General features: G+C 38.8%; 1 protein-coding gene across 3 annotated transcripts; it reads right to left on the bottom strand.

The window, feature by feature from the left end:
• Positions 1-841: 841 nt before the first annotated feature.
• taf1 (TAF1 RNA polymerase II, TATA box binding protein (TBP)-associated factor) lies at positions 842-27,035 on the bottom strand. Of its 3 annotated transcripts, XM_079815679.1 has the most exons (41): positions 26,707-27,035; positions 26,149-26,263; positions 25,493-25,616; positions 25,262-25,378; positions 25,058-25,180; positions 24,709-24,947; positions 24,123-24,344; positions 23,728-24,009; positions 22,841-23,030; positions 22,617-22,724; positions 22,370-22,537; positions 21,849-21,976; positions 21,650-21,757; positions 21,199-21,372; positions 20,888-21,061; positions 20,577-20,681; positions 20,254-20,454; positions 19,215-19,356; positions 18,374-18,504; positions 18,210-18,290; positions 17,954-18,103; positions 17,722-17,841; positions 17,325-17,500; positions 16,913-17,139; positions 15,665-15,872; positions 15,304-15,469; positions 14,965-15,176; positions 13,253-13,361; positions 13,014-13,112; positions 12,742-12,919; positions 12,590-12,657; positions 12,395-12,517; positions 10,528-10,620; positions 10,345-10,429; positions 10,164-10,231; positions 9,958-10,074; positions 9,536-9,640; positions 6,840-6,938; positions 2,493-2,706; positions 2,251-2,401; positions 842-1,288 (listed from the first exon to the last, which is right to left on the bottom strand). In XM_079815679.1, exons 2-41 carry the CDS (start codon positions 26,260-26,262, stop codon positions 1,051-1,053), a joined length of 5,937 nt encoding a protein of 1,978 aa, XP_079671805.1. In that variant the 5' UTR covers position 26,263; positions 26,707-27,035; the 3' UTR covers positions 842-1,050. The 3 variants fall into 3 exon arrangements, with proteins under 3 accessions (XP_079671805.1, XP_079671806.1, XP_079671807.1); XM_079815680.1 differs by lacking the exon at positions 9,536-9,640 and having other exon boundaries at positions 843-1,288; XM_079815681.1 differs by lacking the exons at positions 6,840-6,938; positions 9,536-9,640 and having other exon boundaries at positions 844-1,288.

The following is a 27,035-nucleotide window of genomic DNA, read 5'->3' as shown; positions in this document are numbered from 1 at the left end:
AAAAAAAACAAAACAAAGATCTTTAAACAAAATAAGAATTTACAATTATGCATCATTTTGCCGTCTTGAGCATCTGTGAATGTTTTCACCTTCAACTAATAGTTGTCGGAGTCCCTCAATTGTCCTCAGTGTGAGTACTGATAAAGTCACTGTTAAAAAGGGTTCAGATATGGAGAAGATGATTTTTCAGAAGAGCAGTGCTAAGTTTAACTGCTCCGGACAAACAAGGGACTCATTAAAAACCATCACAAGCATGTCAGCGAGCAACGTTACTTGCCTGACTGCATTGTGCCAACTGTAAAGTTTGGTGGAGCAGGGATAATGATATAGGGGGCTGTTTTTTTATGGGTTGGGCTAGGCCTTTTACATCCAGTGAAGGGAAATCTTAATGCCTTAGCATACCAAGACGATGTTGTGCTTCAAATTTTGTGGGAACAGTTTGGGGAAGGCCGTTTTCTATTCCAACATGACTGTGCCCCAACATAGTGCACAAAACAAGGTCCATAAAGACATGATTGGATGAGTTTGGTGTGGAAGAACTTGACTGGTTTTGAACTCGACACATCAAATACCCCATCTAACACCTTTGGGATGAAGTGGAACAGAGATTGTGAGCCAGGCCTTCTCGTCCAACATCAGTGCCTGACCTCACAAATGCTCCACTGGATGAATGAGCAAAAACTCCCACAGAAAGTCTCCAAAATCTTGTTGAATGGCTTCCCAGAAGAGTGGAAGTCTGAGTTCAATGTGTTCTAAAATTCATTTTGGAATGATGGAATGTAGTTAAAAGAGTAGTTTGGAAGCATTAATTGAGGTTTAGGAGGTATAAAACTCACAATGTGTACATTTCAGATAGATAAAAATTTATTTCTCACATTCTTCATCACAAACATTGTCTGAGCCACTGAAACAAGCTCAACAAGTCATATAAAAATAACATGTAAAACAGAACAATTAGATTAGTACGAAATATACAGTTATGTGCAACACCATCATCACCACCAGGACAGTCACACACAGCACATATGACAGAAGAGGAAGAAGCGTGTGTTAGTTGTCAGAATCCATGTCACTGTCTCCTCCAACAGATCTGAATTCTTCACTGTCCTCCTCATCCTCACTGAGCTGTGCCTGAGTGAGAACACTAGGCCCTCGCCTCCGCTCATCCTCCTCCTCCTCTTCTTCCTCTTCACTTATCCCATACACCTCCTCTCCGTCCCGCTCTCCTGTCCTGGGGCTGGACACCTGCCTTTGCATCTGACTGTCTCCATCATAGTAGCTGCCATAGCTATAACACACAGGAAGTGTAAGTGAAAGAGTGTATTCAGAAATGTATGAGGAGAAGACAGGCCATATGTTAAAAATATGAGCGAAAACATAACTCAATATGGTCACTAGGAAAAGAAGGTTATTCCTTTCAAATAAAAGAGCCACATCACCTTATTAGTAATGGCAATATCTGATCTCTACAGCAGCCCTTAGAACCAGGGACGGGCTAAAATTGATACTAATATTTGTCCAAAAAATCCAATATTGATTCTTAAAATCCTAAAAAAATCCTGCAGTTGTTGACACGTAAGTGGGCGGATCCTCCTGTAACTGTAAGTGTGTGAAAGCCAAACACAGGTTGCTGCTGCCTTTCAGTGTGTTTTTATATTAGTTATACTCTAGAGAGGATCTATCTTCTGTTTATAGTCATTAACATTGCATGACATTAATAGGCTGAAAAGGTAGATGTAGGTAGACTAAAATTGAGAAAATGTAATCCGAAATTAATCTAATCCGGAATCTTAGCCAAACCCAGCCCTCCTTAACACTTGTACACCACCATTCAAAAGTTTGTGTTCGGTAAGATTTTTAAAAATATTTTAAAAGTCTCTTATGCTCACCAAGACTGCATTAAATTAATCAAATAAAAAAAAAAAAATACAGTAAAACAGCTCCTTAATTATTCATGCATTTTTTCCCCCACATATATGGGGGCTGTGTTGCGGTGTTGACCTGTTCTGTTGTGTTCTTCCTTTGGTGAATGTGTGTGAGAATGACAAAGGACTAGGTATTAGGAAGCACATTTGAGGCTTGATTAGTATTAACTTGGTTAATAGGCTGCCAAACAATAAGGACTATAGCATCCTGCAGCAACTGAAGAACAGTAGCATATGTTTAATACTGATACAAAAATCATGATTTTACATGGAATTACATCAGTTTTACTCAAACAAGTATATGCTTGAGTGCATGAACTCTGACCTGACGTTGCTGTCCTCCATGTGCGTTACCCCATCAGGCCCCTCCCCTTCATAAGACATCATACTCTCGTCCTGCTCTAGTCCAATACGGGTGCTCTCCTGATGCCCCAGTTCAGCATCACTGTCACTGCCACTCTCTGACAGTTGGATAGCTTCAAATTTAGAGCAGAGAGTCAATGTTACATACACAGCTAAATTCACACAGACACACACTTAGACACAAACACGCAGGTATACACTTACAGGAGAATGGATTATCGCCTTCCTCCTCACTGGCGTCATCTTCTGCATCTGACATCAGTAGATCCTGGTAAAGCACACTGGCCTGTGGTGGCCGCCTGGAGCCTTCATCATCCTCATCCTCCTCTTCATCTCCATGTATACGCCTCAGTGGTCGCATAAGGAGATCATCTTCATCATCCTCCTCGTCCTCATCATCCATATCTCCCTCTTCAGCCTGAAAGAACATACAACATTCAAATCTCTGACACCGAAACATTCAGTTAAACCAATGCATTTGCTTTGATTCAAGTTAATATTGCATTTTTGGGCAACACTTTACAATAAGGTTTCATTTGTTAACTACATTAGTTAACATGAACTAACAATGAACAATACTTCTCCAGAATTGATTAATCTTAATTAAATGCAATCTCAACATTTGTTAAGAAGTTGTATCAGTCAACATTAATGCGCTGTGAACTAACATCAATATTTTTATTAACTAACATTAAAGGAACACTCCACTTTTTTTGAAAATAGGCTCATTTTACAAGTCCCCTAGAGTTAAATAGTTGAGTTTTACCGTTTTTGAATCCATTCAGCCGATCTTTGTATCTAGCGGTAGCACTTTTAGCATAGCTTGGCATACATCATTGATTCTGATCAGTCCATTAGCATCTTGTTCAAAAAATGACCAAAGACACTTTCAATATTTTTCCTATTTAAAACTTGACTCTTCTACAGTTACATCGTGTGCTAAGACCAACTGAAAATTAAAAGTTGCGATTTTCTACACCTATATGGCTAGGAACTACTTTCTCATTCCTGCGTAATAGTCGCGGATCTTCGCGGCCGTACCATGGCTGCAGCAGCACAATGATTCGTTGGTATTCTGTGAAACATGGTGGTAGTATACACCTTCGACTTACTATCACAGCCCTTTACAACACACAGAACCATGGCTAATCACACAGGTAAATCCACAACACAACTTGTCGGCTGCAAGCCTGAAACTTTCTCTGCAACTACACGAACTTAGAGCCTTTGAAAGTTGAAAGTCACATTGAAAGTTACCTAGCTGAGGGCTACTTTCAGGCGCTGCGTAATATCATTGTGCTGCTGCAGCCATGGTACGGCCGCGAAGATCCGTGACTATTACCAGGGTTCCTACACAATTTTCATTTAAAAATTCCATACTTTTCCAGACTCGAATTTCCAGACTTCCTACAGATTTTTCCGACCATATTTAACTTGTTCTGATAAAATGTTTTCAAATTCAACTGCTAACAAGTGTTACATTCTAAAGATTTAGTATTGGTGTTTTTGCCTTTTATTAGGATAGGAAAGTAGCTAGACAGGAAGTAAGGTGGGAGAGAGAGGGGGGCGGGATTGGGAAAAGTCCATGAGGCAGGACTCGAACTCGGGTCTCCCGAAGCACAACAGCACTACATGGCGATGCACTTACCCACAATGCTATCGGCGCCGACAAGTATGTTACACTCTGAGTCAAAACCTCTATGTAGGCTATCTAATATTTAGAAATCCTATATTAAAATATTGCCTTTTGTGACCTTAACGATCAAAATGCTAAATCAGTCACAATTTTTTTAAAGGGTTATTAATTTACCCAAAAATTTAATTTCTATCATAATTTACTTACCCTCATGTCATTCTAAACTAATAAGACTTTTGTTAATCTTGGAAATCTTGGACACATGAAGATATTTAAAGGATTAGTTCACCTCAAAATGAAAATGTCCTAATCATTTACTCACCGCAATGCCATCCAAAATGGCACCAACAACTTCACTGAAGAAAGTAAGTCATGGATATCTTGGATGGCATTGAGGTGAGTAAATGATTAGAACATTTTAATTTTGGGGTGAACAAGTCCTTTAATAAAGGGACTGAAATCTCTCAGATTTAAAATATTAAAAATGTTAATATAATAAAGTCTTATGGTTTTGAAAGACATGGGGGTGAATAAATGACAAATTTTCATTTTGGGTGTACTATTCCTTTAAGAACTCCACCATCAACTACAAGTTTTTCATTCATTGAAAAAAACGATTGTGTATATATTTATTATATACATTTAGAAATTCTTAATTTTATATTTAGAAAATGAAATAGGGACAATAGTCTGGAAACATAAATATTTTTCCATACTCTGATTTATTTTTTCCATACTTTTGCAGACCTGGAAATTACTCAAATCAAATTCCATACTTTTCCAAACCCAGTAGGAACCCTGTATTAAGCAGGAATGAGAAAGTAGTTCCTAGCCATATAGGTGTAGAAAATCGCAACTTTTCATTTTCAGTTGGTCTTAGCACACGATGTAACTGTAGAAGAGTCAAGTTTTAAATAAGAAAAATATTGAAAGTGTCTTTGGTCATTTTTTTAATGAGATGCTAATGGAATGATCAGAATCAATGATGTATGCCAAGCTATGCTAAAAGTGCTACCGCCAGATACAAAGATCGGCTGAATGGATTCATAAACAGTAAAACTCCACTATTTAACTCTAGGGGACTTGTAAAATGAGCCTATTTTCAAAATAAGTGGAGTGTTCCTTTAACAAAGGTTAATAAAAACTGTAAAAATAGGTTGCTCACAGTTAGTTAAATCAAACAAAACCTTATTATAAAGTGTTAACTGTTGCATGAATATTTCAATGCATAATTTTATTCTGTTCACAATAATTAAATCTAGGAATGTACCGAAATTTCAGCTGCATTATCGGACGAAAATTGCTTTTTTTTGGTTGCAGAAAGAGAAAAATGTCCAAAAATATGAGCCAAAAATAGGCTTTATGCCACCCCATCCCTCAGTGTTCAGTGCTAAGGTTTCACGCTCCGTTCAATATTCCACTCTGTGCTAGGGGTTAAACGGATAGTAGGGGACCAGGCCCCACTGTTTTGTGGATTATATGTTATACGTGCGCACATAACAGCTGCACACACCTGAAGGGCGCGCGCACACTGAGAGGCACGTTTCACATTGATTCCTCTTTTGCATCTCCGTGCACTTGAACGGACAGATACACACAAAATTGTCAAAATACCAGCCTCGGCAAGTATTCTCATAAACATAGTCGGTTATGTTGGTTAAGTGAACAAAGGGTCAAGGAAGAAATCGGATGTGTATCATTATATTAAATCCATGCATTCGCTCTTAAAGTGACAGCCTTATTATTTTCATATTCTCGATAAAAAAAAAATCATGTATGATTTGTTGGAATCAGACCAAAGAAAATGACTGAGCTACACCTATTTGAAGTCGTTAGAGTCAACAAAGTCAATTTTGAGGAAAAAAGTTTTCTGAAGGTTCCAAAACCTTTAAATCCCTGTTAATAACACCACATTTGACACACACCAAGTCAAAACCCTTATCTATAGGAAAAATATATATTCAACATTTTTTTCACGACACCACAATTGTTTGATTAACATTGAGACAGACAGCCTATATATTAAGACCTACTGTAATGCAAGAATCTAATATGATGTTACACATCAGATGTTTTTCCCTAACAGTTAACCAAACGTTTACTTTAGACATAACAGATAATGTTTGCGTGAATACGAGCCAAGACAGATATTTCGAAATACTGTAATTCTGTGTAAACGTGTATATCGGGATTGCACACTGTCTGAGAGGCGACTTTGTACGCCTGTCAGTGGGTGCGAGTAAGATTGTTTTGTTTACATCAGCATGAGTTTGAAAATTACATTTCTTTGGTTTAGACTCATTTCATTGTCATCGAGAATTCGCTATTACAACGATACCAAACTTTTGCTGAGGGGAAGCACCAGTCCTTGAGAAGCGTGCAGAGAAAAACGTAAATTTTCTGCATTAACCCCACCCACTTTAAAATTCTGACCAATCACACAATAGTTCTCTGACACCCACAAGAAAGAAAAAAAGAGCCAAGAGCATCCAGAATTTTTGGTTTCAGCCCAGAAATTACATTTCGGTGCATCCCTAATTAAATCAAATGGGGGTAAGGGGTAAAGGCCGCTACATACTCCGCAAGAAAAGAGAAAAAAGTTCTCGCTCCCAGGGCTGCGAGAACAAAATGACGTAATTTTGTTCTAGGAGCCCTGGTTTGGGAGTTCTCGCAGCTCGTTCTCGACACATCGTCTGAGCAGAACTTTTTTCTTGTGGGTGTCCGAGAACTATTGAGCGATTGGTCAGAATTTTAAAGTGGCCGGGGTTAATGCGGAAAAACGGAGATGTTCGGCACCTGCTTTTCTCGTTAAGTATGGAATATACTGGCCAGAACGAACTTTGTTCTTGTTCTTGCCACCTCGATGTACCAAGCTTAAAAAAGGGACTGAGAAGTTTTGTGCGCATGTTTATTACCGGAGCAGGTGTTTTAGGTTTGCCATCATCATCTTCCTCAAATCCTTCTATGTCCACATCAGACTCCTCCTCGCCCAATCTGCCTCTGCCGTGACGCCCCTAAGGAACGTACACACAACAATGTACTTCAGGACCGTGTAGAGGTACATAGAAGGAGAGGAGCAATCAGAAAATGCATGCAGCAGAGGATGGATAGATGGACAGATGGTGGGAGGGCTGGATCGATGGAGTTTCTTTTTTCAGTTTACATTTTTTGTACATTAAAACCTTAGAGCGGTTTTAAAACTAAAGCAGTTAATGGCTGAGACTCCAGAGAAAATGCTACAGATTAGCCACTGTAAGCAGGATTTCAGCTACAGTCATTGTTCTTGACTGGTAAGAGTCTCATATAAAAAAAGAAAAAGGTTGTTCTAAAATCCATCCTGAACAGGGCTTGACATTAACACCCGCCATTTGCAGGTGTATTTCAGCTGTGGCGTGTGACAGTCACTCGCACTAGCCACTTTGGCGGGTTTAATTTTTCTTTGAGTCTTCTCAAAAGGCATCTGTTATAATCGCGTTGTGCATTATAAACAATCACTTGCGATTCTTTTGAGCTTATGAATGCAATGTCTAATAATCAGAGGCATTCAGATTAGTCATCGCTGAAACGGCAGTTTTGTTCAGAGCGCGCTTTCACACGTCAGCTCTCTCATCATAAACAACAATGCAGAGATGTACGTGCGATGTACATAATAGATTCGTTCATCATACATACAGTGATTGATTGTTTTTGCTTTATTTCAGCAGCGAAAACAGTTTCAAACAAAGATCACAGCAGAACCACAGTGCATCTGATGTGACTGGCATAAAGTTGGCTTAATGTTGACCGTTCGATATTCGCGAATTTAGGGACCGTCTCTAAAGTTACACGACATTGGTATACACGTTTATAACTTCAATAGCTTTTGAAGAGAATGACTCTCAGTCATAAAACCAACGTGTTCATCTAGGCATCATGTATGATGCACACCTTTTAGATTTTTGATATTTAATCAAATAAACTGTCAAATCACATGGAAATATGGATATGTATTTCACTAGCCTACTTTATGGGCTCATATAGTAATTATGCTACATTTAAATATGTCATAGCTAATAGAACACTGATGAGAATGTTGTTTACACCAAAAAATATTTATTTTTTCAGACAAGCAACTGTTCTCTGTCTAGGAGCTTTACACACAACCGTATCAGTGCTATTTAATGATGTTACATTTCATGTAGACTTGATTTGGGTGTGTACTAGGGCTGTCACTTTACATTTGAAAATCAATTGCACAATCGATTAGACCAACCAACACAAGTTTCGAAAATGAAAATAGGGAATCGATTTTAACCAAATATATACACTATTAATTTTAAACGAATTAAACAAATGAAAAAGATAGATGCAAAAAAACTCACAAACAAGCAGAAAAAGAAAATAAAGTGCAGTAGGCGTTGCGAAAGCTAAAATACCCCCACCTTGTGCAGCTGACAATGAAGTACCTGAGTGTCCCTGGGACAGCTGGACATATAATGAATAAAAAACGCTCTGCTCTGGACCCCAAAAATGTTGATCGACTTGTTTTCCTGTCCAATAATTTGTAATAGGCCAAGCCTTATTTGCATGTTTCATTATACGCCTACCTAGCAGAAGTGTCGGTTACGTTCAATAATAAAATAAATAAATAAAAAGAAAAACACATGATGGCCTGTTCTCAAGTAAGTCCATTTAACGTTTCATTTTTGAACAGTTGTCTATAATGGATTGAATCATTACGGCAAATAATTTTAGAGATTTTTGAATAGCCTAAATCATAAATGCAGCCCTGTTGTAGACTGCGCAGATGTTTCTAGTCCACTGTCTGATTTAGAGAAGCGGCCCTGCGTGTTTATCCTTCACGTTCAATGTAGACTAGTCCTTCAGTGAACTTTAAGTTTTATTTTCAACCTCTTTTCATGGGCTACAATCGCCTACGTAGGCGAAATTTGTTTGATTTGTTTGCCTGCAGTAATGTTTTTCATTGATGTTATGGCAGTCCACTCTGCTTATTGTTTTTCAAAAATGTTGCACTCCTGTTTGTCATTGTGCACGAAACTTCACGACAATAAATCATCAGAAATATTGCTGACTTGTGCGTCTCAAGCGCCCTCTTTACGTTCGTCCTAATGCCTGTTAGTTGTCCGTGGATTGGCCTATATTTGGCGTTGAAAATGGAAACGTCTTTAGACATGGAAAATCCATTTTACAATCGATTCAATGAACACTTATGTCTCGAAAATCGAACAGGATTTTTTCACAAAAGTGACAGCCGTAGTGTGTACAGTGGTCATTTACATATAGCCAACAACAAATTTCCCAACAACAAAATTTTGGCCAGTGAAAATGCTGAATGGCTAGTAACTGTGGAAAACCACTAGCCACAGTGGCTGGTGAGCAAAAAAGTTGTCAAGCCCTGATCCTAAACATACTTAAAAGTTGAAGATGGGTTAGAAAGGCAAATCAAGCAGCACACAAAAACCATCACAGTAAAGGGGTGGGTGACCACAAAATGGATGGATGAGGGGGTGGGAGGACATATCCAAAGGGGTAAAGCAAGCCAGCCAATAAAATGGATGAAGAAATGGATGGACAGAGGAATAGATGGATGCAGAGGGGGAGAGAGGAATACCTGCACCCCTCTTTTCTCAGGGGTGGGAGGGATTAGCGTAGCCTCTGCTAATAGACTAGAATCTCCCTGCAAACTCACAGACACACTGTTCTCACACACATCAGGCTGAAAGAAAGGTAGAAAGCAAGAAAGAAAGCAAAAAAAGAAAGAAAGATAGATAAAGAAAAAGCCCCAGACACAGAAAGACAAACAAGTTGTAAGGGAGGAGGAAAAGACAGGAACAGTGAGGAAATGTGAATCAAACAGCTGTGCAGTACTGAATGTTCGGACTATGGACGAGAGAGAGAATACAAGCCTTCTGTTCTGTTTCTGGCAGAGTCTATTATGATGACATGCTTCATTTCACCTGCTATCAAATACACTTGCACACAGAGCACTTGAGACACCTGAGATCATGCCCTCAGTGTGATGTGTGCATGTACCTGCGGTGTGTACGGTCCAGGGGTCAACGGGTCTAAGCTCTCAAAGTCTGCAGCGTCCAGAGCAGCTTCTTTAGCAGTAGAGATGTCCTTCTCCAGTTGAGTCAGGTGTTCATCATACTAACAGATACACATTAAACATCTCAAACACAAAGTAAAACAAAGCACACAAAACGGCAAATAACTCCTTCACTCTCACACAGACATACCTCTGCTAAAGTCTGCTTGCAGACATTCACAATTTCCAGAGCTGTTTTGGTATAAGGACTATCAGGACCTGAGAAGTAAAAAATAAAGAAAAAAGAATGCAATGCATACAAATGTGAAATCATGAATATTTTTAGTTATGAAAATGCTGTTTTATCTTGAATAACATCATGTGTTTCTCACCATTGTACTTGACACTGTTGGTGTGAATGAGACCAACATCATAAAGAAACACATCCCGGTTCTGATACTTGTGTTTGGAGATGTTCTACACAGACACACACACACACACACACAGTTCAGATATTCTGAAATAAAACACATTCCTACTGAAGTTTCTTGTGTCCACACACAGATCTTCCTGACCTTACGGAGACTGTCCAGATCCATAGGGTTGATGATGACTTTAAAATAATCAGGAACAAATTTCTTGTTAACGGGATGATGGAAGGGCCAGGACTACAGAGAGAAAAAGAGATTAACTAATTAAGAAAGAGCAATTCACTTTATTTTTGCGAACTAAACATCTTACCATCGAATACAACAGATTAGCTGGTCATCTTCTGTTTCAGTGTTAAAGCTGCTGATCAAGTTTTTTTAAAGGGGTCATGAACTGTGTTTTTTTATTGTTTTATGATGTTTCCCGGGGTGCACTTATGATGTTAGAATGCTTTTTACATAAAAAATTGTCATAATTTATAAATAAAATGCATTTTTCCTACCCTGATTTTAGCCTTCTGCTCTGAACGCTCCGTTTTAAGGGGTGTGTCCGCTGGGAGACTTCAGTGTAAACACCCACTGCTGTGATTGGCTAACGTCTTTGCATTTGAAATAGTATTACTTTTTCTTTTACAATTACAGCTCTCATGGTTAACTAATCGTGAAAAGTGTTGCATTACATTCAGATCTATGGTATTATATTTAGATCTATGGCATTATATTAAGATCGTGGCATGAAAGGTTGCAGTGAAGATCATTGTAGCCGATCACACACATGCTGAGTGCATGAAAGCAGCAATCTCGTCATTGCAACTCAGTTTCTGTACACTAACGAATGCTTTCATCTTCACTAACAGTGCAAACGTGATATAGTTAAGAGATTCGTTGAATAAAACGGGAGTCACTGATAAACGCGTTACTGATAAACTCTCCTGTTTGATTGACAGCTCCAGCGAGCGCTGCTCAAATGATTGCAAAGGGAGCTTTCTTTGATCGCTTTCTTTATAGAATTTAATCACTGTTAAATAACAGATTATTTTCATCCTACTAAGAGAAACAACGCAAGTTGATGTTTAGTCACTGGTCTGATTTACTGACACACAGACAAAGAACATCTGACTACATGAATCATCACATTTCAGATCAGGCATTAGAATGAACACTTGCATGTTGCATTACTGTTGAACCCAGTCACTGCACAATATTTTGTAATCCTCAACGCCATGTTTATTGCTTTTCTAGCTCGAAGGTTTAACACTAGGCCTATGTTACATGCGAGAATCGGTGGGCGGGGCTAAACAGGCAGTGATGAAGTAGGTGTTGATATTCTTCTAGATCCCCACCTTGAAAAACCTGTCGTTTGCTGGGCCTGGTGTCTATAAAAGCTTTTCTTTGACTAACAAGGATATTTTCAGCTCTGAAACGTATAGGATATTCTTATATTACCATGACCTTTTATATATCAAAAGCTCAAGGTAGAGTTGATTTCTCAATTCATCACCCCTTTATTGTCAAAATACTTTCATAATTTAAATGTAAAATTCAAAATAGCCCTAACTTTGATATGTGGATTAAAGAGGTGTTTACTCGCACAAAGCTAAAAAAAAAGATGTTGATTCTCAATCATTGGCTATTTAAAGATCCTTGATAAGTATGGTGCCCCATAATGTACTGGCTGACACTATAGAAATTTAAGCTTATTACTCATATTTTATTTTACTGCTTCAGTTTTGTTTATTGGTTTTGTTCATTTGGGTAAAAATATTGCCCATATTAACTTGTGATAAATGGGTTTGTCATCTGTGCACTTGTTATTCAATGTAGAAAAATCCAATAAAGAAATAAGAAAAAAATCAAAATAGGTTAATATTGTCCAAACTTTAAGAGGATCTTGACTTGCAGTTACTAACACTAGACGGATATTAAATAAGAATGATGATGAACAAACATGAAAAGTCCTCAAATACAAATAAATATAAAACATATTAGAGTAGAACAGCAAGTGGTCACTCACGTCAGGGACAGCCATCATCTTTTGTGTGACAATGTTGTCGAGGATGAAGGAGAAAGCGACTTGATCATCATCGTCCAGAAGAGGATTAATGGCTTTTTCCAAACGAACCAAACGCTCCTCTTTCTGCAAAGAGAGCAACAATAATTACTCTTCAATCTCTCTGCAAGAGTTTTGGAGTCCTAGTGAAATATCTACCTCTTTCAGTTTCTCATCACACAGACTCAGCATCGCTTGACCAACAAGGGTTAAAGGATGCTTTACACCTGAAAAATACACATATTAATACATAAAAATAGATCATAAGTACACCCAGTGCTATAAGTTCCTATATGCATATGTGAAAGTACCATTGTATGTAGCACTATTTTTGAAGATGAGTTCGACGCTCTCTCTGAACTCTTCTCGTGAAGGGTACATGCGCTTGCGAACATTTTCACGTAACGTCTGCAGGTCCATCGGCCGTGTGATGATCTTGTAATAATCCTTAACCACTTTGCCATTCACAGGAGTGTGAAACGGGTACGTCTGAGAGACAAACACCATATTCAATCAGTGTGTCAAAGCATATGTTTATTTCTAGTATATAACATAGAATATATAACATATGAATGTGTCTTACATTAGGAAGGTCCCTCATGTCATTAATGATGCTCTCCAGGACTGAAGAGAGCGTGACCATGGGATCTGTCCTTCTGCGATGGATGGACTTATGAGGACGCTGTGAGAAAAGACATAGTGATAGTAAAACAGATAATGATGGCACACTGAGATGCCATGTGCTGATCACTCATACATGGTCTACAGGAATCTGTAAAAAAAAAACTACTGCACAAACAAACACATAAAACATACTCTTACATTGAGGTAGTCACAGTGCACGGTTGTCCCCACACGTCTCTTCTTTTTAGGAGGAAGCTGCTGCTTGGGGAACTTCAGAACCAGAGATTTCCTCCGCACTTCATCAGCACTATAAACATATTAATCATGTATCAGCAGCTGAGCATACAAATTATGTAAGTAGCTGGCAATACTTTGGGGAAGTTGACTTGCCAGGAATAAATAAATTATCTAAAACTATTTTGAACAGTATTTTGGTAAATATTTTAATGTTACTATGCATACAGCATAATCATTACAAGACTAGACAGAACATTTTAAAATTCATGTCACACTACCAGTGTTATTTTAGTATTATTTACATACTATTACACTAATTAATGTTTTAGTTAGTTGCCAGGGCAACGTTTCTAATTTTCATCAAAGGATAAGTACACTTTAAAATGAAAATTACCCCATGATTTACTCACCCTCAAGCCATCCTAGGTGTATATGACTTTCTACTTTCAGATGAACACAATCAGTTATATTAAAGGGATAGTTCACCCAAAAATGAAAATTCTGTCATAATTTACTCACCCTCAAATTGTTCCAAACCTGTATGAGTTTCTTTGTTCTGCTGAACACAAAAGAAGATATTTTGAAGAATGTTTGTAACCAAGCAGAGAGAGCAACCATTGACTACCATAGTAGGGAAAAGAATACTATGGTAGAGCAACCATTGACTATCTGCTTTGTTACAAACATTCTTCTAAATATGTTCTTTTGTGTTCAGCAGAACAAAGAAACTCATACAAGTTTGGAACAACTTGAGGGTGAGTAAATGATGACAGAATTTTCATTTTTGGGTGAACTATCCCTTTAATAAATATCCTGATGGTTCCAAGCTTTATAATGGCAGTGAGTTTGAAGCTCAAAAAAGTGCCTCCATCCATCATAAACGTACTCCACACGGCTCCGGGGGGTAAGTAAAGGCCTTCTGAAGTGAATCGATGAGTTTTTGTAAGAAAAATATCCATATTTAAAACTTTATTAAGTAAAATATCTAGCTTCCGCAAGACAGCCTTCCATATTCAAGTTACGCAGAAAGTGTAACACCTCTCGCAGATCAAAACACTTATGCTGCGTTCTAGTCATAGTCTAGGCAGTTATGCTTTTTTCATAAGTTGAATACAGAAGGCAGTGAAAAACCCATTGATTCGCTTCAAAAGGCCTTTATTGACCCCCCGGAGCGGTGTAGAGTGGATGGAGACACTTTTTTGAGCTTCAAACTCAATGGACCTTGTCACTGCCATTATAAAGCTTGGAAGCATCAGGATATTTATTAATATAGCTCTGATTGTGTTCATCAGAAAGAAGAAAGTCATATACACCTAGGATGACTTGAGGGTGAGTAAATCATGGGGTAATTTTCATTTTAAAGCGAACTAATCCTTTAAGTTTGCAATTTTCATCTAATATTTATATTTTATTTCAGTATTATTTCAATTAACCCCAAAATGATTTTCAATAGTTTTAGTTAACAATAACAACTCTTGACCACAGGCCCATTTTAAAAGTGAAGGTAAAAGGTGGTTAATAGAAATTTAATATGGAATTTAAATGGCAAACACTTAAATGATTAACACTTTCACTTATACTTTATCAATTTTAACCTCAAGTCTTGTTGTTGGTTTAAAAAAAAAAAAAAAATAGTCCACAAACATGTTATGCAACTAACATGTCTGTATTACCTCTCAATGAGCTGCTTTCCAAGCACAATCTTGGTTCCTTCTACTTTAATAAGTTCTTCATTGTCATTGTGGATCACAGTCTTCTCAAGCTCCTCTTCCTGCTCCTCTGTCATGGCCACTGGATTAGAAGGTGGGGCATTGGTTTGGTAGTACAACGGGCAAAACTTATTGGTTCTCATGTGGCCGATTGCCCCACAAGCTCCACATTTCAACTGTAGACGAGACCAAAAACATTACAATCAGTCTGTGCAGACAAATATCATGTGCTTATTTCATTCACAGCAAAACACTTTCAGAATTTATAAGCGAACATGTAGGAGTATATTTCTAATTTTGTACCTTCAGGTCTGGTCGTTCTTTGGCCTTCTTGGTCTTTTTCTCAGGTGGACCTTTAAATTTGTCTTTCTCCTGGTTTCGTTTAAGGCGCCGCAACTGCTCCTGAATTCTTCGCCGTTCCTTTCTCATCTCCTCCCTGTGCTGTTCATCGAACAATGCAAACTTGCGACTGCAGACAGATGAAGCACACACACAGGTATTTTTATTTATAATAATAATAATACTTATTATTATTATATTTTATACATTTATTAATAATATTAAAAAAAATTTTTTTTTTACATTTGTTAACATTTATATTCAACGTTTTAAATAAAAGAGTATGTTTAATTTCATTAGTTTTAGTACACAAACAGATACTTACATGAAGTCATCATCCTTTGTGGTGCGTATACGCAAATAAGCATCGATAACAGCCGGTTTACGTACAGTCTCACAGCGCACATACTCTTTGCCATCCTCGTCACGGAATGTGCGATAAATTTTCAGCCTTCGCCCTGTTGCTGAAGAGTTCAGGCTAGTGACGGAGGAAGCGTCGTCATCTTTGTGAGAGCTGGTGGAGAGGGCGCTCGCTAAAATGCACAAACAGACACTGTTATTAGATACAGAGAATGGCAAAGTTCTGGGTATAGATGAGGGCTGGGTTAAAAATATTGATTTTAACCTATTCTCATTTTGAAGAACCAATTTTGATTCTTAAATCCCAAGAATCAAACTTCTATGCTGTTTTCAGTTGATTAATGCAAGAATGAAAAAATGCAATAAGCTTTGTGCTCTGTTACTTTTGATATGGGAAAAAAAGTTTCTAGCAATTTATGAAATTACGTTTAGGTGCTCTATAATGTGCTGTGACAGACTGCTGTATCAATCTTTCAGTTGAAGCTAAGGGGCAGTGCGGAGCGCACATGAACTGATCATCTCTTCCGCTTTACTACTAGTTACAGCATGAAATAAGCATGAATGAACATTAAAAGGTATGTTGAAAGACTTATTGTCAAGTACTTTCCAGTACTTAATGAAATCCGTATCATGTCTCATGTAATCGCTCAGTGTTTCAACCACGCAAAGACAAACAAAACAGCTTGTAAACAATATGCCATGCAATGATATATTTACTTTAGAAAAGTCCATAAACCTGATAGCTAGCTAGAAAAATTAACTCTAGAGAAGCATTTTGATTAATATATAAACTATATTGTAAATTCATTGTATTTTTACCTAACCTGTTCTTTAATGTACGTCTAAATAAATCTGTCATGTTTTTTGACAGCCACCACATAAATACTTAATTCAAAAAACTAGTAGAAGCATAATCGTGTCATTAAAAAGTTATTATTATAACGATATTATTATTAGAATGTCCTTATGAGTAATTTAAATGCAAGTAGACTATACAAATCAGTTAATTTTAACCTTTAACATTATAGTAATGTACCAACTGGTGTTCCAGATATTTTTTTCCTTATGTACTGCACCTGATACATTTCCCAAATAATCAATATTGAATCGAAATCAGAATTGAACCGAGTTGTAAGCTTGTGAATCGAACTGTAAAAATTTGTCTCAATACCCAGCCCTAGCATAGACATTAATCTCAATTTCACACACGTACAGCCTTTGCGTCGTTCCTTGCGGCCCCTCTCTCTCTCATTGTCCTCTCCCATCAGCATCCGCTGCAGTTCTTTTCTCTCCTGTTCTTCTCTCTCTCTGCTCAGCTGAGAGCTGGTCTTCTTATTCTGCAACATGTTTTCTATGTTCTTGCCCATTTCCTCAAAATCACTGTCCTCTGCTGAGCTGCTGTCTGTGTCCGTCGATAAAACCTCTGTGGACTCCAGTACTCTAAAACACAAAAACACACACATTAACAGTTTACATGTACAAGAGTATTGTAATATTAATTAGAATTGTCCTATTCCTATTTTGTAACCACCGTGTTAGGGTTAGGGTAAGCATAAACATTTTTAGTGTGAGATAATGCAGAATGAAATGTAGAAGATCCCTGCTAGTTTCTCGCAAGTTCTCACTTGTTCTGCAGGTCAAAAATCCTCTGGCACTCCTCTTTGTAACGTTCCTGATGTTCCGCTACAGAGAATCGAGACCCACGAGCAAATTTACTCATAGGCCCCTCCCCTGAACGAGCCTGTTCAGTAGACATGGTCCTTACGACATCGATCACCTCCCAACGGGAAAGTTTCTTTATCTAAATTTACACATACATACACATATTAGAGAATATAAAAGGCAAGAGACTACAAAATGACCACCAATAAACATCATTACGGAGATAATATTATTAGGAGTTAATAACATTGAAAAAAATTACACACAGCACCTTTATTCTCCGATAAATATTAAGTGATTCGCTTAATCTGGTGTCAATCAGAGACTATATCTTTGATTAGTTTATTAGTCCAGTGTCACCTCTTCCTCAGGAACACCAAACTTGCGAAGCAACTGTTTGGCATTTTTGAGTGACAAGCGTCTCAGATCCGCATCAGTCCCCGTCACAGTCTTTTTCACTGGCTGGGGCTCTCGATCATCCTGAGCAAAAACAGGAAACACAGTGTTTGATAATGAGGGTGTGTGACATTCTCATGCATCTGAAACATTCTTAATTGCCAGGAGCTGTGCTTAATGGTCAGAAAGCATGTACCTTCTGCTGTGTAGGTTTGTTAGGGACTTTAACGTATGAGAAACCTTCTCCACAGCCGGTGGGGTCAGCGACCCCTGTGACCTCCAGGAGACACTTCCCCTTCATGGCTGCAATGAACGCCCGAGTTGTGTTCCATGGCGCAGTGCGTACCTGAACATACCACAACATTAATATAATCAAACCACAGAAAAGTCAAGCACCATCCAGCATAAATAAAATATTTAAATATTAAATATTTACTCATTAAACCTCTGACCTCATCATCAATCTTCATCTGGAATTCCTCCTCATTCTCTTCCTCAGGTGCAAAAAAAGACTTCTCACCATAACCAGCATCCTGGGAGAGAGAAGTGCACATTAGCTGGTGTGGCTCTGTAAGAAAATTGTGCACATCGAGATAGGAAGCGTGCATGTGTAAACCTTAAGTCTCTGCTCCGCCACTTGCATACTGTAGTATGCACAACACTGCTCTGGGGAAACCATTGCTCTTATCTCCTCTTCGGTTGGAAGCCGGAAATCAGGTTTCAGCACCCACCAGTTAGAATCCATGCCTGATATAGTAGGTATGAAAGAGCTTCAGTACAGAACACAAACTGCATCTGCTACGCAAGAACTGCAGACTCACATGGTGCTTTCATACTGACAGCATTTCTGCTGCATAACAGACCTGCAGCTTTAAAAGAAAATACATTGACTTCTGGGTTACTATAATGGCCATAAATTATAAAATGGTCATTGGAAGTGTGTAATTGAAATGAATACAATCTTGCTCGTCTTGAGATCTGATTTACACCACATGTACATCTTACACAAAATGTAACCCAAACTGTAGCTATAACCTGCTAAAATCATCTGGATTTAGACCGATTTACAGCATAGAAAGTTTGAATGTTTGGATCCCTGTTATCTGCAAGTTCCCCGTAAATCTTGCAGATGTCTTTTTTGTGGAGGGCTGTAACCTGTTAACATGGGCGCAGTATGTGTAAAACGAGGCAAAATTATGTGATCAGGTGTATTTCCTTAGCTTTCTCTTCCTGTCCTACCTTCCCAGTACCAGGAAAAGTATTTGATGCATCTGTCAATTCTCCTGTCTGACAAAACATACACACAGTGACTGAAAACATTTTTTCGTTCTCTGAGTTCCTCCTGTTTTCTAGTCCCTGAGCATTTCTAACATTTCTTAATGAAAATGAAACTTGTGATAAAGGTTGATCTGAGAATTTAATTTAAGATGAACATGTGTGCATGAGAGCAAGTGCACCTGTGCGTTTGAAGTCAGCACAGAGTTTGAGGCGTTTGCGGATGCTGCTTTCAGAGTGAGAGGGAAAAGCTTTCTTTATGTCCTCCATACGTATACGGCGAGGACGATCTTTACTCTTCCAGAACAGACGATAGATGAAAACCTACAGAGAGAGAAACTATATAAGTACACTCCATGAAAAACCAAAGAGGTGTTTCAAACAGGATCAGGATTTTAAAGTTCTATAGGTGTCCCACAGGGCTCGATGCTGGGCCCAACACCAATTCATAATTGTGTTACTCTAATTTGCACATACTGAAGATGTTAAATGCACCAAGTAGTCTACACATATTAGTACTGTCCTACATAATCAGCCATTAGATTTTCAAAACTTTACTCATCCATACATCACTTCTTATCACTTGTTAATAGGGATGCACTGATATCACTTTTTCCAGAACGAGTCCAATACCAATACTTTTATTTTTAGTACTTGCCTATACAGAGTACCGATACCTGTATTTTCATTGCATTTTTTTTTATTTATTTTTTACAAATATTGGGCAGAGAAAACAAAAGAATATTAATCAAATTTGTTGGCTTAGCAAATAGATATTTCCTTCGGTTATTTATTAATTATACCAGTTACAGTATTGTAGGAGCTATTGTTACTTTCACTGTTCTTATTAATTTAATAGCACAGTGAATATTTAGAGATGCTCCAGCAGGGCTCAACCAGACAAGAGCAGTGAGTGATTTTCTCTTTGTTTTTTGTTGTTAGATTAACATTGAGAAAGACAGCAGTAGGTTTATTAGGCTGCTGTCACTTAAAGAACTGCACGTATCCAACATACTGTTATACACGCATTTACTTTTCAGCTGTATATGTTCACTTTAGACATAACGACTATGTCGACTATGTCATCTTCACAAGGATACTTGCCTATACAGGCATTTTGACATCATTTTGTGTGAATTTGTCCGCTCTCTCGCTCTCTCTTGTCAGGTTACTTTAGTAATATGCAATCAGAATAGAATGAGAAGGCAGTGCTGGTACTACCTGTAGGAAATCTCGAATGTGTGTGTTAGCTCGTTTAGAGTTGGGCCCTGGCACCTCGTAGAGAGGGCACTCCTGACCCACAACAAATATGTCCACAAGCTCTCGGACGAAGTAGCCCTGCCTTGTCCGGATAATCAGGAAATCAGTCTCAGGCATCTTATGTAGATAGATGGGAGCTCTGAACAAGTTATTTTCAAAGGCCTGTGACACACAAAAGTGCAACATAATTTAGAAGAACGACAATTTAAGAACTTGTACAATATGATAAAAAAACATGAGTGTGGCAGAGGGTGACAGGTGCAGGATGTGTGTCCATGCGTTACCTGCAGTAGTTGTCCAGGGTGCAATGATCCAAGGAATGGAGAGGTGTGACAGTAAACGGTCTCTCCGTATTTACAATCAGGTGCTCCTGGGTCTTTACCTGGTTTCTAGAGACAGAATAATTGACAATGTCATCATCAGCAGTGACCAGACTTGGAGACCCAGATCCAAACCAAGACCTCAAATTCTTGAGACTCCGATCTCAGGCTCAGACTTGATCTAGTTCATCCCAGAACTAGACCAAGATCACATTTATTTAAGTCAATCAAATCTTTCTGGATATCTCAGTGGCCTGCGTGAATTTGAGACTTACTCTTTTGTAATAGTTCTTGATCTTGGTCGCCATGCCAACTTGCATGAGAAGGGGAGGATACTCTTCACTATATTCAGCCAAAATCAGGTCTCCATCTTTGCCTGTCAGATCTTGAGCTGTGCGCATAAAGAACATGTCCCCTCCACCCGATGCTTGACGCTCCTGCTCTCGCATCTGAGATAGATTTTAAAATATGAAAGGACAAATGAAGGGCAAGTATGGCTTTACCATGCCAATGTATATTACACACACAATCATACACTCACTGTCACATTCGCAAACACACAAATTCTCAGACTGTGTCAGTCTACCTTAGCCTTCTTCTTGATGTGTTTGAGGAGAGGCTGGGCTGGGTGCGGGCCAGGCTGGGACAGTGCTCCAAATGAGTACTTCTTCAGGGAGGGTCGATGAAACAGCCGGAGTTTCATGGGTCCCATGTGAGTGGGGAAGAATGGCTGCCTCAACTCAACACTAGGAATGGAGTGCTGAGAAAAGAAATGTTCACAGAAGAACTAAATAGTAGAGAACTGGCAAAACAAAACCAGGAAGTCAAATCGAATGATTAAATTCAATCATTGTATTATTGTGTTCTAGTGTTTTGGAAAACGGCACTAAATAAATCTTACACAGTTTTTAGAGGGTCATTTTAAAGTAAGTCTGTGCACATGCTCAGAAAATACAAAGGGCTCTTGGCTCACAGAGACCAGATTATTCAGACTGGATTATGGGTCCATATTCACATCCCTAATTTAAATTCCCCACCTGGATGATGTTTCCTCCAAAGCTGCCCCTGAGCCCCTGCTGTTTAGGGTAGTAGAACTCATCGTTTGACAGATTCCAGGGATCTTTAATCTCCGGTTGAGACATATTCTAGATCAGAGTAAAACAAAGCATCACACATCACTTTTCACATCCCTGCCTTCTTTTCCTCACTCCATATTTTTGCCTCTCTTTATCTCACTTGTTGAGGTTCATCTTTGATGACGCCCGTCTTTCCCAGCAGAATGCGACTTTTTTTCAGTGCTGTCTCTTTTTTGTTTTCTTTGGAAGGAGAATGAGAGGCTCTCTCCTCTTTTTCATCTGGGATCTCTGTAAATACAGATCAAATCAATATGTTAGGTTCCATGTACATTCCGATATTTTCGTTAATGGCCTTTTAATTTTGTAAAGAAGTAATTTTAACCAGGGGACCAGGGCCCACTAGGGGCTCAAGATGACTTTTAAATTATTTAAAATTAGACAAAGCAAGCATTACAACAAATTGAAACGACTAAAAATTAAGATATTTTATTTTAACATCTTTTATTTCTTTGAACATTACCTTGCAGTCAAAAAGTTTCAGAAACACTTTTGTAAAGACAAATCACTAGCACAAAGTAATTATCATTAAGTACAATTGACTAAAATAATAACTATTAATGATTTATTGTAAGTGAGCTTCCTCAAGGTTTAAAATTAAATATAAAATGTTAAATATAATACCGAGTATGATGTTTTCATCATTGGGGTTGAGGGTGAGAATGGGAGGAGAAGGGAGGCAGTCCATGCTCTGGTCATCCCAGATTATGTTGTCTTCCCAACGTCCATACACAAGATCCTCATTATCAATAGGGAATATGGAGAACCAGGGGGTGTCATCCTCATGAGCAACTGTAAGAAAATAAAATTTTTGATTCTTCTATTCTGAGCCCTATAGAGTAGACATGCTTCATTAAACTCAGGACAGTACCTTGATGATCATGATTATGTTTGTCTCTTTTGGAACCGGTTATGGATGGTGTTTTGACCAAAGGAGGAGGGGTCGGGGGCACCAACAGAGAATTACTGCGACTTAGACCTGGAAAATTCCACAGACCAGTAATCCAACAGGACATATGAATATGTGTCAGTGTTATAAATGTGCATGTGTGACCTTCTCTGTTTATTTGTTGCATTATGGCTGTGTTCTCTCACCCTGCTGAGCATTGTAAGCATTGGCGTTACGGGTCATGCTAGTAGGTAGCCACCCGGCCAGACTAGCACGCTGAGTTTTAGTGCCCTTGTGTTTCACATCATCTCCATTCCAGATGATGTCTTCCTCCCACTGCAGCTGGGTCACCATTAAAAACAACTCATCCTGCATCGGAGACGCCTCTTCCTCCTCCTAACACACACACATGAAAGCACAGATAAAAGTAATTGAGTTGTCTGTAACCAATACTAGATTGTACCTACTGTACGCGTCATTTTATTGTGAATAAAAAACAACCCGATTTACCAAAATGAGGTATTAAAATTAAAAAAAAAATTTAAATCTGCAAGACTTCATTAGCCACTATATGTAAAAAAAAACTATAACAAAATACAGTAAACGGTAAAACTATTTGCGTTACAAATGATTGTACTTATGATTAAAATAATATGATTACAAATACCAGTTTGCAATATCAAGCAGCATAATGGACTGCTTACCTGTTTGTCAGGAATACAGGAATAATATGACACCGGAAGCCTTGCAGATTCAATTTACAAATGGCTGTGCCCGCTCTTACATTAGAACTTTTTACAGACTGCCACCAGTGTTGCTTTCTTATTTACTTCTTTATATACTATTATAGTATTTATTAATATTTTGAAGTCGTTATTTTAATTTTAGTTTAAGATTTAGTAATTTTGAGTGCTTTTTCCTTTTTTTTATTTTTTATTATTAGATACATTTATTTTTGAGTTACCTGCAAAAGCAACATTTCTTATTTTTATTCAAGTTAAAATTGTAATCTACTATTTATATTTTCTTTGAGCTTTATTTCAATTAACGAAAGCTAACAGTTTTAGCTTTCTTTACCAATAACAACACTGACCTCAGCTTGTGCTTCTTGGGGTGGTTCCTGCTCACTGACTGGCTCAGAAGCTGGTGGATTGGCAGGTTTTTCTACTGCATCAGTATGGTCTTGCTGTTGGTCATCTCTGAGTTTAAATCCATAATGAAAGCCACTGCCATCCTCCGGGACGCCAAGCATGTCATACCAAAGCTGTGCTGGACCATAACGCCACTCAGCCACCTTTGGCCTCATATCAGACACCTTATCACCTTCACCAGACACTTGCAGGAACTTGGACTCCACTGGAGCCATCATGGTGATCTACAAAGAGGCATACACAGAGACAAAGTGTGTTTTCTTCTTGATGCCCTCATAATATAGGTCCCTTTTCTGAAGCAGTCAAGTGGACATGAAATGTTGTCTGTCTGGATTACCTCATCATCAGACAAACACTGCTCCGGTGGCGGAGGTGGTGCATACTCATAGTCCCATCCTGATTTTTTCTTGGCTCCTGGCTCAGATGGCTGCAATTCGTTTTCACCTGTAGCCGTGTCTGAATGTGGCTCTCTCTGCTTTCGTTTCCGTTTCCTGCGAGCACTTCGCCATACAGATGGCATGTTCTTACCGGGACCAAACAACCGCAAGAATCGCAACACCTGGTAGATCAAAAATGAACACACCATGAAACTGCAAACAAACTACTATTGGAGTGCAAATGAGCAATCTGATGAAGTGTGTAATCAAACTTTGGATTATTTCTAAAACATATTCCCCCGGTTTCACAGACAAGGCTTAAGATAGTCTACTAAAATGTTTGAACTGTTTTAACTGAAAGCAACTTGCACTGACATATCTTTAAATATGTCACTGCCATTGTTTTGTCTCATGATGCGCACCAGTAGTGTTTTTTTCTAGGGCACATTTATAAAAGCTACATAAATGTCCTAATTGAACTAAGGCCTAATCCTGGCTTAGTCTAAGTCCTGTCTGTGAAACCGGGCCATTGTGTGCTATAGTCACCTTTCCAGGTCTGAACACAGGGAAGAGCTCTGTGACTCCAGGCAAGGCTTTAGCGGCGTCTTTCTGCATAATGCCTGCAAGAGGGAGGGTGAGACATCCTGCCTGTCCTGTCCCTGAACCCTGAGAAGGTCGATCGCTCTCACTCTCGCTGTCTGAGGAACTGCTGAAATCAACTTTGTCACCCACAGATGATGGAGCGATAATGGAAGGCAGGATGATACCATCACCCTCATCAGTCACTACAAAGAAAAAAGAGAGTGAAAAAGGCAAGCAACAAAAAGATGATAAAAAAAGAAAATTGAAACAAAATTCAGACTTATTGATCTATCAATCCGACTGTCTCATTTACCACTGCTGTTTTGAGTGGGAGTGTCTTCTTTCTTGGTAGGGATTGGCAGACTAGGGGGAGGGGGAGGAGGCATGAGTTTGGCATCAACATCCTCACAATCAGCATCGTAATCATCCTCTTCATCTGCACACCAAAATACACACGTCAGTAATGAATTTGTGCATATACATCAGTGTTTTCTGCACCAGTTGTGCCTGTGTGTACCCGTTTTCCGTGATGGCTGCAGGTTGCCCATGGCCTGTCTGTATTTGCGGGTTTCATCTTCTGCAACTTCACTGATATCCGAGTAATCAACTGCATCGTCAGTGCTTCTTACCCAACCTACAACAAACACAAACACTGCACAAATTAGGTTATTTTGTCACATTTCCCCTCTAAATGCACATATCTGACTGCTTGGGGTGACATTTCTCAAATAACTAGACAGAAACAGACCCTCTGCATCAATGTTGCTCTGATCTTGCTCTTGCTCAGCGGTTTCCTCCTCACTGGCTGTGATCTCTGTAATGAGCGAACCCAAACCCAGAGAGCCCAGACCAGCCAGGTGCTTCTTTGACTCCTAATAGAGAGAAAGAGACAGTTGACTAGCATGTATACAATATGAAGGTCATCATTCCTTTCTAGCCTCTCTCCACTAAGGGTGTTCACACTGACAGTGACTTGCAACAACACAGTGACCTTAAAGTTGCGATGTAATTAAAGTAGTGACAAATCTTTTCTTCCATATTGTGACGTGCATCTGAGTGAAACAGATTATTGAAGAGGGGAAAAAAATGTAGGGAGAGGACTTGGTTAATTCGTTGATGATTAGATGGAGGCAGATCTGAATGTGAGGTTGCAGTCGTTTGAATGAAAGGAGCGGGGACTAATTTATTGAGAAGACCGTACATCATCAGAGAGAAGTCATTTCACCGGAAGATTGAATTATAACATTTTGATTACACATTACACAAAAAACTGGAACATACGAAATATATGCAAATCTCAATAAGATCAATACATTCAGAAAATAGAAAGGTGGAGAAAATGGGATGGTGAATTTTCGACTCATGCCGACATCAAGAGATATTCAAGAGCATTTAGTTTCTTACTGTATCCAGCACACTGTCATCTTCCAGCTGTCCATTCTCATTGATGTTGCCAAACAGAAACCCTGTCAAGTGGAAGGGTCGGTCCTGGTCCTCATCACTGTCTGAGTCTGACATTCTACACATACAAAAACAAGGTATACTAGCATTCATCAGCCCACCAAATCGTATGAGTCCATGAAGCAACATCATGGATATTAACAGATATGCCAGCAATCATTTAGCAGTTACTTTTAATCTCCCTTTTGTGGGAGTCGAACTAGCAACCTTTCGAAGTTCTTTAACCACCACCACACGACCACCCTCTGGTTAAAACAACTCAATCACAGTCTCCATAGAATTAAAAATCAAATAAACTGTCTGAACAGTACATCATCGCTACACCGTTTAACATTATAACGTTACATTAATTAGTGGAGTATAATCGACAATACAAGAGAATGGAGCTAGGTAAAGAGAAAGAGCCCCCCTCTCTGTCCACTTGGGTATTATTATTTTACTTTTATCCTGCTTTTTAGTCACGGTTATGACTTCACCATACTAATCTTTGAGAATTTGTACCTTCTCCTCTGTTGCTGTTACCCGGCTCGAAGGCCTCTGGATCCTGGGGCTCGAGTGAAAATCTGACCGAAGGAGGAGCTCCCTGTCCCCGGTCGATTAGCTGTTAGCAGCCAGCCAAAAGGAACGAGTAAAAGCATACGCGCACAAAAAACAGTCGCGTTTAAGAGTATTATATGCAAGCTTAGTTTGTTTAATGTGTAGGTACAAATTACTCAAACGGCTTTGGCAATGAATGAGCTGCTGCTGTTTGCGCGGCTACTAGAAGCAGCTGAGTGTGTGTGCGTGTGCGTGTGTGTGTGTGTGTGTGTTTCTGTTTGTTGTGTCTGTAC

This window comes from Gobio gobio (genome assembly GCF_949357685.1).
Source record: "Gobio gobio genome assembly, chromosome: 4".
NCBI lineage: Eukaryota > Metazoa > Chordata > Actinopteri > Cypriniformes > Gobionidae > Gobio > Gobio gobio.
The sequence above is the reverse complement of the archived record's forward strand: the minus strand, read 5'-3'. Positions and strand labels throughout refer to the sequence as shown.